This window comes from Meles meles, chromosome 4 (genome assembly GCF_922984935.1).
Source record: "Meles meles chromosome 4, mMelMel3.1 paternal haplotype, whole genome shotgun sequence".
NCBI classification, from domain to species: Eukaryota; Metazoa; Chordata; class Mammalia; order Carnivora; family Mustelidae; genus Meles; species Meles meles.
The window spans coordinates 52,483,021-52,498,276 of NC_060069.1; the positions used below are offsets into that span (position 1 = coordinate 52,483,021).

General features: G+C 46.6%; 1 protein-coding gene across 3 annotated transcripts in view; it reads left to right on the plus strand.

The window, feature by feature from the left end:
• The window catches only part of MASP1 (MBL associated serine protease 1), a 65,115-nt gene that overhangs the window by 30,785 nt on the left and 19,074 nt on the right, over positions 1–15,256 (plus strand). For all 3 annotated transcript variants that reach the window (XM_046002408.1, XM_046002407.1, XM_046002405.1), the window contains 6 exons: positions 1,641–1,837; positions 3,247–3,394; positions 4,680–4,798; positions 5,756–5,834; positions 12,042–12,179; positions 13,037–13,111. In XM_046002408.1, the coding sequence (XP_045858364.1) occupies positions 1,641–1,837; positions 3,247–3,394; positions 4,680–4,798; positions 5,756–5,834; positions 12,042–12,179; positions 13,037–13,111 (756 nt within the window). The remainder of the gene's footprint in view (positions 1–1,640; positions 1,838–3,246; positions 3,395–4,679; positions 4,799–5,755; positions 5,835–12,041; positions 12,180–13,036; positions 13,112–15,256) is intronic.

Genomic DNA, 15,256 nt, shown 5'->3' on the forward strand with positions numbered 1-15,256 from the left:
TAGACAAATAGAAGGCTTCAGCCACTTTCCCTGAGGGCCTCCCTGGCTAGTGGGGTCATTGCCACAAAAGCAAATGGCGAAATGTAGTCAATGTTGTAAAAGAAGTGTGGGCTCAGCACAATCTTACCGGAGTCTACACTGCGTAGCCAGCAGACATGTCCCAGAGATGGTGACCCTTGGCAGAGAGGGAAGACGAAGGAAAAGGAGGGTGCTTCAGGCAGAGAGAAGAGCTTCTGCAAAAATTCAGAGTCCTGATAGAACTTGGCATGTTTGGGGCATTGAGAGCAGATTAGTACGGATGGTTACAGGGTACGGATCTGTGTTTTAGGAGGGTCTCATGGAAGCCAAGTGGGAGATCATTGGAGGAGAGCAAAGCTGGAAGCAAGACTTCCTTTCCTTTCTCCTTCAAAAACTTCCTTTGCTTCTGGGGAAAAACAAAACAAAACCCATGTGACTCATCATTATAAAGCAGGCACATATAGGAGGTTCCTTCAAGAGGGCTATATTTTCTCTGCTTTTCATTCTGGAGGTGTTTACTGAGTATCCACTACATGCTAAGTACAGTGAGGGCTGAGAATGAGTAGAGCTTCTCAGTCTTTGTTTTCAGTTTCTCCTCTGCCTCCAGGAGCCTTTTTAAACATTATCTTCCTAATTTCCCCTAGCTGTCAAATCTTAATACCACGGGTAATACTATATATGTGTTTATGTACTCTGTCCATCTGTGTATTATGAATAAAAAGAGTAATCCCTCCCAAAAAAAACCCCAAAATTTTAGCCCCCATGGGGGCAATGTCACCCCCCCCCCCAGAGAGTGCTTGGGGTAGGAAATGAAAAGAGATGAGGATTCAAGAGGATTCAAGATTCTCTTAACCATGCTCTGCAGCTCAAAGCTATAGGACTTCAGGTTAACCATGCCCCCTCTCTGAGCCAGTTTTCTCACTTGCAAATGAGCACAATAAATAGGGGCTTAGAAAGGATTGACATCCCAGATTTAAGATGGGTCAGCCCAAGGAGAAAGTTTTGGTGGCCAATAAAGGGACTTTGCAGGGCTAAGCCATGGCCAAGATCCCAGGACACTGGGTCCTGGGTTGCAGCTACAGTGGGGAACAAAGCCGAATCCCTGAGCTCAGGGAACTTACAATTTAGTGGGGGCAAGAAAATCCACCAGCAAATATATTGCATAATGTCAGGTAGTAATTAGCAGCAAGAGGAGAAACAGCAAGGTTAGACGCCAAAGAGTGAGGGTATGTGTGAGGGTCCTGTGTTAGATGAGCGATCAGGAAGACTTTGAACAGGGAATGGAGTTCTGGGCTGAGGGGAGAACAAGGAAAGGAGGTCCAGTTGATTCCCCCTACCACTCTGTCTCAAAACCTTTCCATCGCAGACCTCTCCTTTGCCCTCACCAATGCCAGAGAATCTGATGAGAAGGCTTTCACACCTACTGCCTTTGAGTCTTGACTCTGAAAAGGACTAGGTGTGTGATCTTGGATAAATTAATTCTACCCATCGGTGAAATAGGGATAGTGATGCCTTCCCTGATTGCCTCTCAGGACCAGTGGGAAAAATAGAGGAACAGATAAGAAAGGGGTTGCTGTGGCCTTGGCTTTGGTGTGCCACTTTGCTCTGGTATGTTCCCTCAGTGGAGTGCAGTGACAACCTCTTTACCCAGAGGACCGGCGTGATCACCAGCCCTGACTTCCCCAACCCTTATCCTAAGAGCTCGGAATGCTTCTACACGATAGAGCTAGAGGAGGGTTTCATGGTCAGCCTGCAGTTTGAGGATATTTTCGACATTGAGGATCATCCTGAGGTGTCCTGCCCCTATGACTACATCAAGGTAAGCCAACAATGGACGCTTGCCCTGGGGATGATGGGAAATCTTGGCTGAATTGGGAAAATTGATATCCTTGGCCCTTTATCTTCTCCCAGGATAGGGGACCAAGCTGCTTGCTTCCCAAAAGGTCATTATTTAAAATAGCATCTACCAGCTTAATTGGATCCAGCCTAGGATCCCTGACTGAATGCTAACTTCTTGGCCGCCTGTAAAATCCCTTTTGCCAAGTTGTATGACATCATCATGAAGTAATACCAGAGGTGAAGGTCATGGAGACCATCTTAGAATTCTGCCTACCACACACAGTAGCCCAGGATCTATGCTGTGAGCCTTCTCCAGGCACTTAATTTCATGGGGCTTCACTTTTTCCCCCATCCACAATAAGGGTGATAAGATAGAGATATCACCGAGGATTGTAGAAGTCACCAGATGAGGGCTTGGGAGTCCTGATTCTTGGAGATGGAAAGAAAAAGAGTTAGAGACACAGAAAGGACCTGGGCCTGGGAGTCCGAAAATCCTGATCAGTTGATAGTGCCTACTTCCTTCTCTCCATTCCCCACTGACTGCACCCCAGGCCAAGCCCCATCATCTCTGTTGCAAAGCTTCCAGCTGGTTTTCTTGTTTCCACCCTTGCCCTACATTGTCTGCTCTCCACTGCATCGAGGCTGAGCTTTATAAAAGCCAGATTAAATCAGGATTGTTCTTGGAAGTAAATGTAAATTCCTCAACACCATGTGGTGTTTGCCTGCCTTTCCTACTTCATGCTATGGTACTCCCTCTGCTTCAGCTTTGATCTTAACCTTTACATATGCTGTTTTCTCTGCCTGGAAAGTATTTTCCCCTCTTCCTTATGTCTAAATTCCAGCCAAAGAAGCCATCTGTGACCATCTATTTGAAGTTTTATTACAAAGATAAGTAAAGTTTAATCTAATATATAAATAATGAATTAGGTTACTACATAAATTATAAATATATAGGATATATTTATATTATATGTATATATCATCCTGATTATTTTTTATAATCAGTGCCACCACATGTAATTATTTTGCTTGTCATTTATTGTTAGTCCCACTCCCCCATCCCTGCCATCCTTGACTAGACTGCAGATCCTGTGAGATCAGAGGCCCTTTCTATCCTATGCCCCTGGACAGGGCTCTGTCCTTTTCTGAGCCTGGAATGTTCATCTCTGAGAAGAGGGTTATTAGCCTGCCTCATCCACTACCAAGGTTGTTGTGATCTGTAAATGAGAGAGTGGAGATGGAACTGTTTGGTGAATGGTGATGCCCACTAAAAACACACTAGGGGTTCATATGGAGGCTTCCAGAAAACCGGGTGCAGTATAGAGATGGTCCCAGCAGCTGCCACCACTGCTCAAATGTAACTCTTTTTCTCCATCTTGCTCTTCATAGATTAAAGCTGGTCCAAATGTTTTTGGGCCCTTCTGTGGAGAGAGAGCCCCGGAACCCATCAATACCCAGAGCCACAGCGTCCAGATCCTGTTCCGCAGCGACAACTCAGGGGAGAACCGGGGCTGGAGGCTCTCGTACAGGGCAACAGGTAACAGGGCCTCTCTCTCTGTGGATCATGCTTGGTCACCGTGCTCAGCCTTCATGGGCAATAGCTGAGAGATGAGGGGTACAGGGTTGGGACTCCCCTGGGGCTGTGGCAGGACCCCCCAGCTCTCCTACAGAGGAGTGTGGAACCAGGTACACTCTCTCTCCTGACTGTTTCCCATCCATAAAATGGGGGCAAGAGCAGCAATAACGGTGGGTTTAGACTAGACATAGCTTTCAAACTTACTACACTTCAGAATCACAGAAGCAGATTTAAAAAAACAACAAACAAACAAAACCCACCTTACTTCCTAAACTCTACTCTTTCACACTGACTCATTGGGCCTGGAGAGAACCCTCCCAGCTCAGCTCTCTCCAAGTCTGGGGCAGAGATTTGAGTGTGGGCCCATAGCTCATAATGTTTCATCATGGTAGTTTGACTCCTGTGGCCACAGACTGGTAGCACCTGCAGGCATCATTCCCCAGTACTCCTAGGCAGCCTGTCCTGGCCCAAACTCTGGGAGAGCCATTTGCCCCAGCCATCTGTAGTAAGCTGAGGAAGAAGGTGCTGGGTGTGGCTAATCCAGCTCATAGATCTGATATCCTGGTCTTGCCTACATTATCACATTGGTGTCCAATTCTAGGGAGAGTTTGTCCAGGAAAAAATGTCAGGGGTAAACTCAGGCCTGGGAATCCTGTCCAATGTAGCCTTTGGAAGGGAGAGCTCAGAGGCATATGGTCACAATCTCTCTAACACTTTGAAGAATGGTCTTGGAGAGAAAAAGCAATTAGAGTCATCCTGAGCAACCCAGGAGGACAAATTCTGCCCCATGAGAGCAAATTACAAGGAGATAGATTTTAGTTGAATAGAAAAATACTGTTCCTTTGATCAGAGGAGTCTAGTAAGAAAGGTAAAGGTTTGGAAGGTATTGAGTTCCCTGTCATTGTAGGAATACAAAAAGATGTTTGGTGTCTACTACGGAAGATGTTGTAAAGGCAGCCTCAGACAAGGGTTGCACTCAACGACACCTAATATCCTGCTCAACCCTGAGTCGTGATGAAATCGTTTGGCCAACCACCTCATTTTACAGATGAGGAACTAGAGGTCCAAGTTGGAAAGTCACCTGCTCAAGTTTCTAGAATAACTCTTCAGGGCCTAGAAGGTGCAGACCCACAACATCCAGTTCTGTGGGTTTCTCCCGTACCACACCTTGCACCCCAGGGGCCAGCTGCCTATTGCAGACTTTTCCTTGTTTTCTCACCCACTGTCCTTTCATTGCTCTCACCAGGGAATGAATGCCCAGAGCCAGAGCCTCCTGCTCACGGGAAAATCGAGCCCCTACAAACCACGTATTCCTTCAAAGACCAGGTGCTCATCAGCTGTGACACGGGCTACAAAATGCTGAAGGTACAGGGTCCTGCTGGGGGAGGAAGAGCCACCAGGCCAGAGGAATGCTCCAGGGCCTCCCAAGGCCGATGGGCTTCCAGAGCTTGTCATGGTCCCACCACAGGATTCCCTAACTTCTCCATAAACCTCCAACGTGTTCCAGAAATTCCAGTCCTTTGAAAATCCAAAGCGTGCATCCCGGATTTTCACCTCTGGAAATGGCACAAAAGTCTTCTATCAGAGCTTGGGCTTATTTGAATATCAAAAACAAATCAAGATCCATTCATCCCTATAATCAGGACAGACAACATTAACAAAGTTCATCTATCAGGCCTACTGGGGGAGACCGGGACAGGAAGGAGAGATTTTAGAGGTGGCAGACAGATATTGCTCACTCTCCTAGGAATCACCTGGCTGATTTAAAAATAATATGAAATGACCTCACAGGCCCCTCACTTGAGATAAATTAAAGCAGAATCCCTGGGTAAGGGTCGGTGATTGGTTTTTCTGTTACATTACCCAGGTAAGACTGGTGTGAGCCAAGCTAGAGGAAAGTTCTCCAGGAATGGGTCTCCTTGTAGGCTCCCCACCACAGTATCACATCACTTATTAGAAATGCAAGCCATGCTCTCCAAGTCAGGCCCACTGAATCAGAAACTCTGGGGGTGGGGCCCAGTGGTCTGTGCAAAAGATAGTGATGTCTACTATGTTTGAGAGCCATGGCTCTAGAACGGAGTCAGAGGTACAGTGTTCCCCTTTCAGACAGTTGTCCATGCCCTTTCTTCCACACAGTCCTTGCCCCTCTTCAGAGTGGGAACGGGGACCATGAATTCAACATCTATTTCCTATCATCTGCCTTGCACTTGGAGGACCATGGTTAGAAAATCTCGGTCAAGGACAACTGGCTTTGGCATTTGAGCTGGTTACACTGAGAAACAACCTCCTTCTTGCCACATCTTCTTCATGTTTTTTTCCTAGGATAATGTAGAGATGGATACATTCCAGATCGAGTGTCTGAAGGATGGGACGTGGAGTAACAGGATCCCAAGCTGTAAAAGTAAGAAAACAAAATTGATCCGTGATAAAGATAATGAGCTCCCCAACACTGGTGGGTTCTAACCAGAGACCACACAAAGGTGAAAACTTAACAGGTGCTCTCAAAGAGGGTTGGGGGCAGGAATTCAGCAAACATATAAGGGCTAGACCAAAAGGCTATTGTTTCTCTGGGCAATAAGATATCAAGATTCTGAAGGAACCTTCTTGTTGGTCCCAGTTTACTTCCCAAATACTAATTTCACCTCTGCCTACAAACAGGTTGCCAAACTTGCTTGTCCCCAGGTTTGAAATGAGCTCTGGCAATTGCTAATTAAGGAAACTATTTCAGTGCCAGTGCCCAGAGCTCAATGACCTTGCCAGTCTCTGTGTGACCATCAGCCATACCCACTAAGGTTTCTGGAACAGCTCATGATTTAGGGCCTGTCAGGAAAGGCTGTGAGGTTAGTGCAGAGGGTCTGTGTAAAGCAGGGGACACAGCTCTGTATTGGCTCTTGAGACCCAGAGTTCTTGCAGTGGCTTTGCTCCTAACCCCCCTTGCAACCACGGACAAGATCTTTCTCCTCAAATTAAAATAAAAAATTGAACTAGCCTTAATACTCTAGAACATATTGGGGGCATTTCTCAAATACTGCTCACTTAGTGAGCATTGTAAATATATACCAGCCGTCACGCTGTCCCCTTATCCAGGTAGTTCTAGTTCAAGACTTGTAAAGACCACAGTTTTAGAAAACTCATTACAGCAGGGCTAAGGAAGGGAGGTACGGTTATGGGAAGGGAAGGAAGAGAAGGACAAAGGGGAGGATTGGCTTTAGGCCAGAGAGGGGAGAAGGCAAGTGTTAGGGTTGGTCCAGCCTGGTGGCATTTCATGACTGCAAATGAACTGTGGTGTCTTTGTCCCTTCTTCTGAAAGGCTCAAATTCCCTGGGCAGATCCACTCATGCAGCCTCAGTGGGACACTGTCAGGGTGAACTCTCTTGAGGCAAATCCCAGGCAGAATGTTTGAGAATATTCTTGCCTTTAAGTTTTTTCTTTTAACAAGATGATTTGGCTGGAGTCAGAGCGCAATGTGGGAAAGGGGGGCATCTTATGGCTTCAACAATCATTTTCTGGGTGCCTCTAGGGAATTCAGACAGAAAAGACAAGGTTCAGAAACTGAGGAACTCAAATGCCAGGAGACGCATCCCCCACCCCACCCAACACGTGGCTCACGTGTAGTGCTGTGACGGAGTTCTGTGGGAAGCACTGGGCAGGGCAAACCAAGGGGGCATTCTGAAGGAGGAAGGAAAAGAGAATGTGGTGTGTAGAGGGTAGGGTAGTTTTAAAGTCAGGAAGTTCTAGATCAAATTCAGACTCAACCAGTTGAATGTCCCCAAGTCATGCACTCAGACTTTTGGCTCAGTTTCCTGCATTCTTGATTATTCAAAGGACCAGTTGAGTTAATGTACATATCTTACCTGTGGGACCAACCGGGAATAAATGAAAGCCCTATAAAAATGTCTTTCTTCCCTCCCCCCACTCCACAGCAAACCTCCTCATTTGGCAGAGGCTTTTCTCTTATTCATGCTTTTGGAAGGCAGAAAACTTGAATAATAATTTTTCCCCTAATAAAGCATGAACACCTTTTTAATTGTAATGGAAGTTCTGGTAAGAGTAACACACTACTGTATTGATGGCACCATCTTATGTGACTCATGTTAGTATACTAAAGAATGCCTGGCATTTTGTACTAGAGAAAAGAAGAATTTTTTTTTTTCTCCTGAATATGACCTGGTTCTTCCAGGATAGCCTGGATTAGGATTCTTAGAATCCCCATTTAGACATTCCTGGCGTCTCTGCTCATTCACTGAGCAGGTTCCTACTAAGCATCTCTCTGCCCCAGGCACGTGCTAGGTCCTAAGGGAAGTATAAGGATGAGCGAGACTGAGAAATTTCAAGCCCCGGAGGATTGTGGGGAAAGAGGTGGGGAACAGACAAGATGTGTGCATGTGTAGTGAAGTCACTTGGGACAGGAAGTGGGAATTATGTGTGGTTGTCCGGACCCTGCCTCCAGCTTGCCATGGTGACCCAAGGCAAGTCCCACTCCACCCTTAATGTCATATGCCAGATGAAGGCTTGGACCAGATGAATACAAAGCTCATTCCAGGGGCAGAATGCTGTAATCCTTATGAGCCAGGACTTATGACTATGCAAATTCTCAGGATGGTACAAATTCCACAATCCCAAACCCTCACCCACACCAGCTGTACCTCAACTGCATTCTTAATCAGCCTCGTGGAGCAATTTCTGTATTTCCTGCATGAACTGTTTCTGCTTTGCTTGCTAATTTTTCTCTTTCTCTTCTTTCTCTCTCCCTCTTCCTCTCTGCTTCCTTTGCCTGCACCTCCTGACCCTTCTTTGATCTTCACCCCAGTGGCAGAAACCGAAATGGATGAGGAGAACGAACTCGGGTCAGAGCAAGAGACAGAGTGAAGGACGGGACCCCACAGAGTGCAGACGTCCAGGAATGGACCACTCACAAGACCCTGGGGCCCCAGAGCTCCTGCACCCCTCCCCACCCCACCAACACTCCATTTCCAATTCCTGTGCGGATTAGTGTGGAACAAGGCAACACAGTCAAGCAGTTGAAACTGCTTTGTAAAGAACAGTTTGCCCCCTGGAGGGCTCACCCATCATTCAGTCAGTACGTTGGAGAATAATGAAAGGACAAAGAGGATTTTTTTGTTTTTTTAAGCACATCCAAGTGAACAGTACTCTTTCCAAAGGACAAATGACTTTGGTCCTAGACGCAAGATTTCATATACAACCACATGGTCCTTGGCTGACCAGGTCAAAGTGGGCCCTGGTTCTTAATCCACTCCACACTTGAAGCTGAAATGGGCCAGAAGGCCTGTGACTCGATGACTTTACTATTTTTATCTGTTGCTCCTTTCTAACAACCATGAGTAGGTGAAACTAACAATAAGTCCTAGAGCGTGGGTTTCGTAGGAAATCTAGACATAGCCTCATCCACGAAAGTTTCTATTCCGTGTGGACCTAACACAGGCCTGAAAGTGCATTATCTGAAGTTCTGTCCTCTGGGCTGGGGCTTACAAATCTCGCATTTCTGACAACTCCCTGATTAAAGGTTTCAAAAGATAGGTATCACCCTCAGAAGCCGCAGCCCTCAGCCTCCGCGCCATGGGACATCACTGGGCCACATGATAAAGGGCTGTGTGGTGGTGGCGGGAATCTCTGCTTCAGCCTGAACAAAACCAGAACAGATGCATCAGAGAAGCCATGCTTTACGCTGGGACTGCTCAGTCTGTGCGCTGATTAAATGGGTTCTTGATACAGGCAGAGCCCCGCAAGGGTGGATGGGGGCAGGTACCTAGATTGTGGTGTCAGCCTAGGGCAGGGATGCCCCTGAGAGCAGAGAGGAGGTGGGCAGCAGAGACGAGCATCAGCTCAATCTATATGTGTAGGCCCCCAAAGTGTGAAAGATACTGTACTCAGTGAGACAGAGGGAATCCTAATTGAGGCAGAAGAGTTGATATGGGCCGCCATAATGGCAATGCCGAGTAGAGTAAGATAAAATGCACCAGAGAGATGAACAGAGGCCTCTGTAAGGAGAAACGAAGAGGCAGCCCTAACCAATTAGAAGACTAAGAAAAGACTTTCAAGAAGAAGCAGTGTTTGATCAAGGCCTCAAGGCGGCCAGAGCATGGACCCCAGGCGTTCCCATATAGGGAAAGCAGGCAAGACGGTAGCACAGTTAGTGGTCTGTGATACTGGAACACAGGGGCACCGAGGGTGAGGACCAAGAGGCACTGGGGTTGAGGGCCGTCCCTGAGGCCAGAGGGCCAGGGGGAGCCCATGGTATGTCATTCTCCAGGAAGTCCCAGATTGTGGCAGAACACACTCAGGACAGTGGGCCAAGAAAGATGTGTCTGAAGGAAAATAAATGGCAGCCAGCGGTGACAGCAGAGACAGAGTGTGGACTGGTGCATCCCATTCCAGAGAATGATGAGAAAGGGAGGCCAAGGGAAGGGAAAAGGGAAGAGCCTTGTGATTCCAGGGTGTGGAAGTGGCCAGAGGGAGTGTTAGAAAGAGGATGAGACCCTTCCTAAGGCAAAGAAGCAAGACCAGCTGAGGAAGCAGGTTCTGGTTTAACATCTTTGACTGTGCCAGGCTCAAGGCCCCGAGGAAAGGGAAGTCGTCTCTAGGTCCCAGAGAGACATGGCCGTTCATCTGCCATGGTAGACTCGGGAGTACAAGCATACCACCCCACTCACTACACCCAAGCTGAAGCAACCCTCAATCTTGTACTGCATCTCACCTCTGTCTCGCTATAGGGCCAGCGAAGTTACTTCTCTGAAGTGATAGGAAAGCAGGCCTCTATTCAGGAAATCTCTCCACACCCTTGCCAGCCAAGTAACAGGCTCTCAGTAGCCTGACCAGCTAGCCGTGGCCAAGGCCAACACTTCAACTGCTCCCTCTGGAACTAGGTATTAGGTCCAGAGAATACTTTAGGCAAAATGAACTGCTAGAACAAAGTTAAGAGAGATAGGAGTAAATACCAAGATCCAGGCACCACTCATTGGCATTTCCTAAAAAAAAAAAAAAAAGAAAGAAGAAGAAGAAGGAAAGTCTGCTTTGAGACTCAGCGGGAAAATACATTTAAAACTGTGTTATGGTTTTAAATAATATATATATATATTACTGCCTCTCGTGATCCCAGTGCTGACCCTCACTCACACAGAGTGGAAGAGTGTCTCCACTTTGGGGTGATCAAAATGAAAGGGAACAATTTGTCCAAGGGGATTAGAGGTCAAGACAAAACATTAGCCAATTCTCTTGGCTTTTGCCTTCCTTGTGGATAGGAGACACCTGCTTTTACTCTCAGACTTCACCCCTTTCCGCCACAGTGGAGGGCTTTGGGGTCATCTCTGTTTTAGATCAGGTAACTCTTTGTTCAGTCAAAATGTTGAATTTAGAGTTCTAAACTTAAAAACTACAATTTCTGGGTAGCTTCTTAAGGGAAAATTGCCCTCTCTGTTTTCCAAGGAGGGGGGACACTGGAAATTCTTTTTTTTGGAATGCTGTCCTCTGAAATTACCAGGAGGTTAATAGCTAATGTCCATCATTTCCCGTTAATATTGATTTTAAGTCATTTTAAGTACAACACAAATCCTTAAGAACTGTCAGTTGCTTTTCTTAAGAAAACACTGGGTTTAAAGTCAGGTCTAGTTTTCTGTTTGTCACTCACTCTATGACCTTAGTCCCATGGAGTCTGTTCTCTGGGCTCATCTGCAAAGTCAAGATGATACTCTGGATTGTCTGCCTTGGGGTCCCTTAGCAACTACAAAGTTCTATGATTCTTCTGTGACTCTTCAACTCTGGCATAGGCTATTAGACCTGAAGATTTCCTTAGAAATGAGAACCACCCCCTAAAAGAAGGCTTTGAAGGGGCCCTGACAAACTGGGGCCTCAGCCTGTGACTTGGCTTTGGGAGACCCATGCTAGGCTCTGGGCTGGCGATGTCCCTAAGACCACCTCTGAGGAGAAGGGTCCTACAGCCAGACCCAACATCCAGCCCCCAGCAATTGGACAACATAAGCAGGTGAAGGATGAAAACTGAGTTTACTCCAGAACCCCCCTCCTGTCTTCTGTGACCAAGCAAGATGCCTACGGAGAGCCGGCAGGGTGTGGCCGCGTACTCATGCAGGAGCTACTTTCTTTCGGTTTGATTTTGGGTTTTGTATGCCAAGCACCAATGTGAGTACGTTAACAGCTCTTACTCAGCACGTGGTCATCAGGAAGAACCGAAGCTGCTTCTGTTTATGTCAGCCAGAGATTTTTCCCCCAAGAGGGAGTCTTCGTGTTTGGGCAGGAGAGACTAAGTGGATTGCACAATAGAACTAAAAGTCAAGGAAAGGGCTATGTGGGAGAAAGTCTGTGGCCTGCTTAGATCCCAGTAGTCCTGCCCCATCCCTGGAGTTGACACCAGCCAGGTGAGTTGGCCACACGGTATTGCCACAGTAGATGGGAGAGACCCCCCAAAAGTAGTGCCACCCATGGCTGCACAGGCCCTGCACCATTCTTCTAGACTATAACATTGCTCTCCACACCTGTGTGCAGTGCACAACCTGCACATCTATATAAGTCAGCCCCACAGTATGACCTCAAGAAGAGCAAAGGCTAATTAAGGGGTGTCACTCTCTTCTCTCAGTTGCAGACTGTGGAGCCCCAGCAGAGCTGAAACATGGGCTGATCACCTTCACCACCAGGAACAACCTTACCACATATAAATCTGAGATCCAATACTCCTGCCAGCAGCCCTACTATCAGATGCTCCACAATATCACAGGTGAGCCCTCCATGCTAAACCAGCCCCCTCCCGCCTCTCACCATTGGGGTCTCAGGGCTGGACTGGTGGCTGCAGCACCAGGCCACAAGCTGAAGTTTGTGGGGAATTGGGAGGAGAAACATTTGGGGGCATGTCTCACCTCTCTCTGCCACAGGCTGGTGTCCCAGGGGTTAGGGCCCAGGGCACCCCAGCACCCTCACATGCACACCCAGAGCCCCTTGCAAAGAAGTAACCCTCGGGGAGATAGCAAAGACCTGCAGTTCTGCCTCTGCCACAGACTGGTGCTAAGAAAATTCTTCCAATTTCTCTAAGCTTCTAAGTCCTCACTTTCCAAAAGGGGAACAGCAGTATAATTCACAGAGCTAATGTAAGACTCAGACAAGATGGTGGACACCAGTGTGGTTTCTTAAAGAGATTATTAAGTGGGGAAAGGAAGAAAGGCAAGTAAGCCACAGAGAACTGGGGCGGGGGGGTGGGCAGCTGGCGGGTGCATTAGGGGGAGGAATTGCCTGCTAGGGAGTGGGGCTAGGTGGGTGTGGGAGGGGTGTGGGGGGTGCCCATCAGTCAGGCATCCCATTGTGCAGAGCTTCAGCCTCCCTGCTGAGGAGTGTGCTGTTTGTTTTTGAGGGCAATGGGGAGCCGTTGGTAATTCTGAGCAGAAGGGAAAGCATAGATTCCCATTTTAGAAAGATCATTCAGGTTGCAGGGAGGACTCGCTTAAAGAGAATGGCTTCAGAGAGACCATTTGAAAGACTTACAATTGTCCACCATAGAAGAATTAAGAACCCAGATCTATTTTCCATGTACTACAAATCAACCCTTTCTCCCTCTTCTATTGCCTTTTATCACTCTCCCAGGTATATACACCTGTTCTGCCCAAGGAGTCTGGATGAATGAAGTACTGGGGAGAAGCCAGCCCACATGCCTGCCAGGTACCTGAGTCTCAAGTCCTCTCTCTCCAGGTCTCCCATCCACAGTGCTCTGGCTGTTGATGGAGTGGGGACCATGATGCTTTGGTTTTTTGTTAAAAGATACCTCAGAGAGCCAAAGATAGAGAAGCACAACGTCACACCTTTGCAAACCAACCAGCCTCTATATTCCGCCTGTGCTATTACACTAAAAGCCTTCCTGTCTCTTTTCTCTGTAGTTCTGCTCCCTTCCTACCAGGCTTTCCCTGCAAAGGTTTGTGTGTGTACCTCCTGTGCACCAGGGAAATCAGGGAAGTGGGCACCTTGTCCTCAAGCACTAACTGTGCTGTAGAGGAGATTAGCAACATAAGACACATAATTATAGGACAGAGAAAGAAGTTCTTCCAAAGAGCAACCTGTTCAAGTCTTACTGACTGCTATGACCTCATGGTTCACCTACTGACCCCACTTAAAATGAAAAAAGAATTTCGTGATAATAGAAAGTATCACCATGCATAGAGATTTGGGGGACATTTTGTAGATATTTGCTTTAGCATTAAAAGTATGGGTGATTTGCATTGCAATCATAGTGCACACTTATATTCAAATCAACTTACTAGAAAATTATAGCCTCAAATGCACACTGTAGGGTGAAACAAGTAATCCACACCCGAAAAATAAATAAATAAATAAATAACAGTCATGGCACAGAACTTTATACTTGTAATATAAGCAAGAATAGCAGAATTGATTTAATTAATCAAACGGAACTAATCAAAAGACACAACCATTCAGGACAGCACTGGGGATCGATGCTAATCCCATCTGCATGTTTGCTGAATAGCAGGAGCTTTGCAGTATAGTTAAATGTCGGGTGACATTTGTATTTTATGAATAAGAGCGCTGGGAAACCAGGTGTATTATCTGAATGGTACATTTTAGTAACTCTCAATATCCACTCAGTAAGCTTCTAGATATTAGATTTAGATGTTAAAATGTAAAGACTATGGAGTTGTCTACCATTATCCTTAAGAACCAAAGAAAATGATAGCATTCCATGTTGGCCATCACAGTTGCTATGAGATTCTAGAGAAGGAACAATTCACTCCGTGTGGTAGTCTGGGAGTGGAGGGGTGAGAAATGGTTAGGAAGACTTCACCTGGGAGGGCTTTATGACGAAGAAAGAACTTGGAGGAGGTGGAGTGGAGGAAAGGTCAACACACCCATTCTGTGCTGATCCCCATCATCTCATTTAGGCTTAGCCCAGAGCACACCCAAGGGCACAGTTGGTGAACCCTGAGAGAGGATAGGGAATGGTGGAGCTCTGGCAAACTGGAAAGATTTAATTCCCGTTTTGCTAAAATATCATGTGGGCCGAAGGAAAAAGCACTTCAGGCAGATTCCATCCAGGGCAGCCACGCTGCAACCTCTTGAAGGGGTAGAGTCACTGAGCTGGGAGTCAGGGGCTTGGGTCCTAGTCCTGGTGCTGTCATTTTCTTATTGTGATCTTTGGTAAGTAATCTCACCTCTCTGAGGCTAGGATTCCATACCTCAGAAGTGAGGGAGCAGGATAAGGCTATCCATGACATTCTATGATCCTTAATGGTCATCATCCTCTATATTTATATAAAACATCTGGGAGACAGGGAGTCATGAAATTCTTTTAATACCTGGTGTTGGGAAGAGCCATGGTTCACCATGGGACCATGCCAGAGATTTCTAAATTCTTCCCTCTTACAACATCAAAATTGAACACAGAAACAAGCCAGAAAGGAAAAAGACATTTTATCTAGCATCATTATATCCACTTCTCCAAGGAATCTTATTAACCAAATATTATTTGTTCTTCATTTGACACATGAGAAAACTGAGGATCAGTGAGGTGTAATGATTTGTCCAAGGCTACCCACAGAGTTAGGGGCAGAGCTGGAAGGTGAAGCCAAGACTTTGAAATCAACACAAGCAATGCTGAGCCATTCTTGACTCTGATTGTGTTTCATGATATCCTCATGGATCCAGAATTCTAAAATATCACAGTTTTGTTTTAAGGGCCCTCCCTCAGTACCTCCAGAGCTCTAGAGCCCAGCTCTAGTTTTTCAAGAAGATTCCTTTATTCCAGGAAACACTGGATCGAGAATGGTAGCAGCCAAAAAGAATGGCCTCATTTCA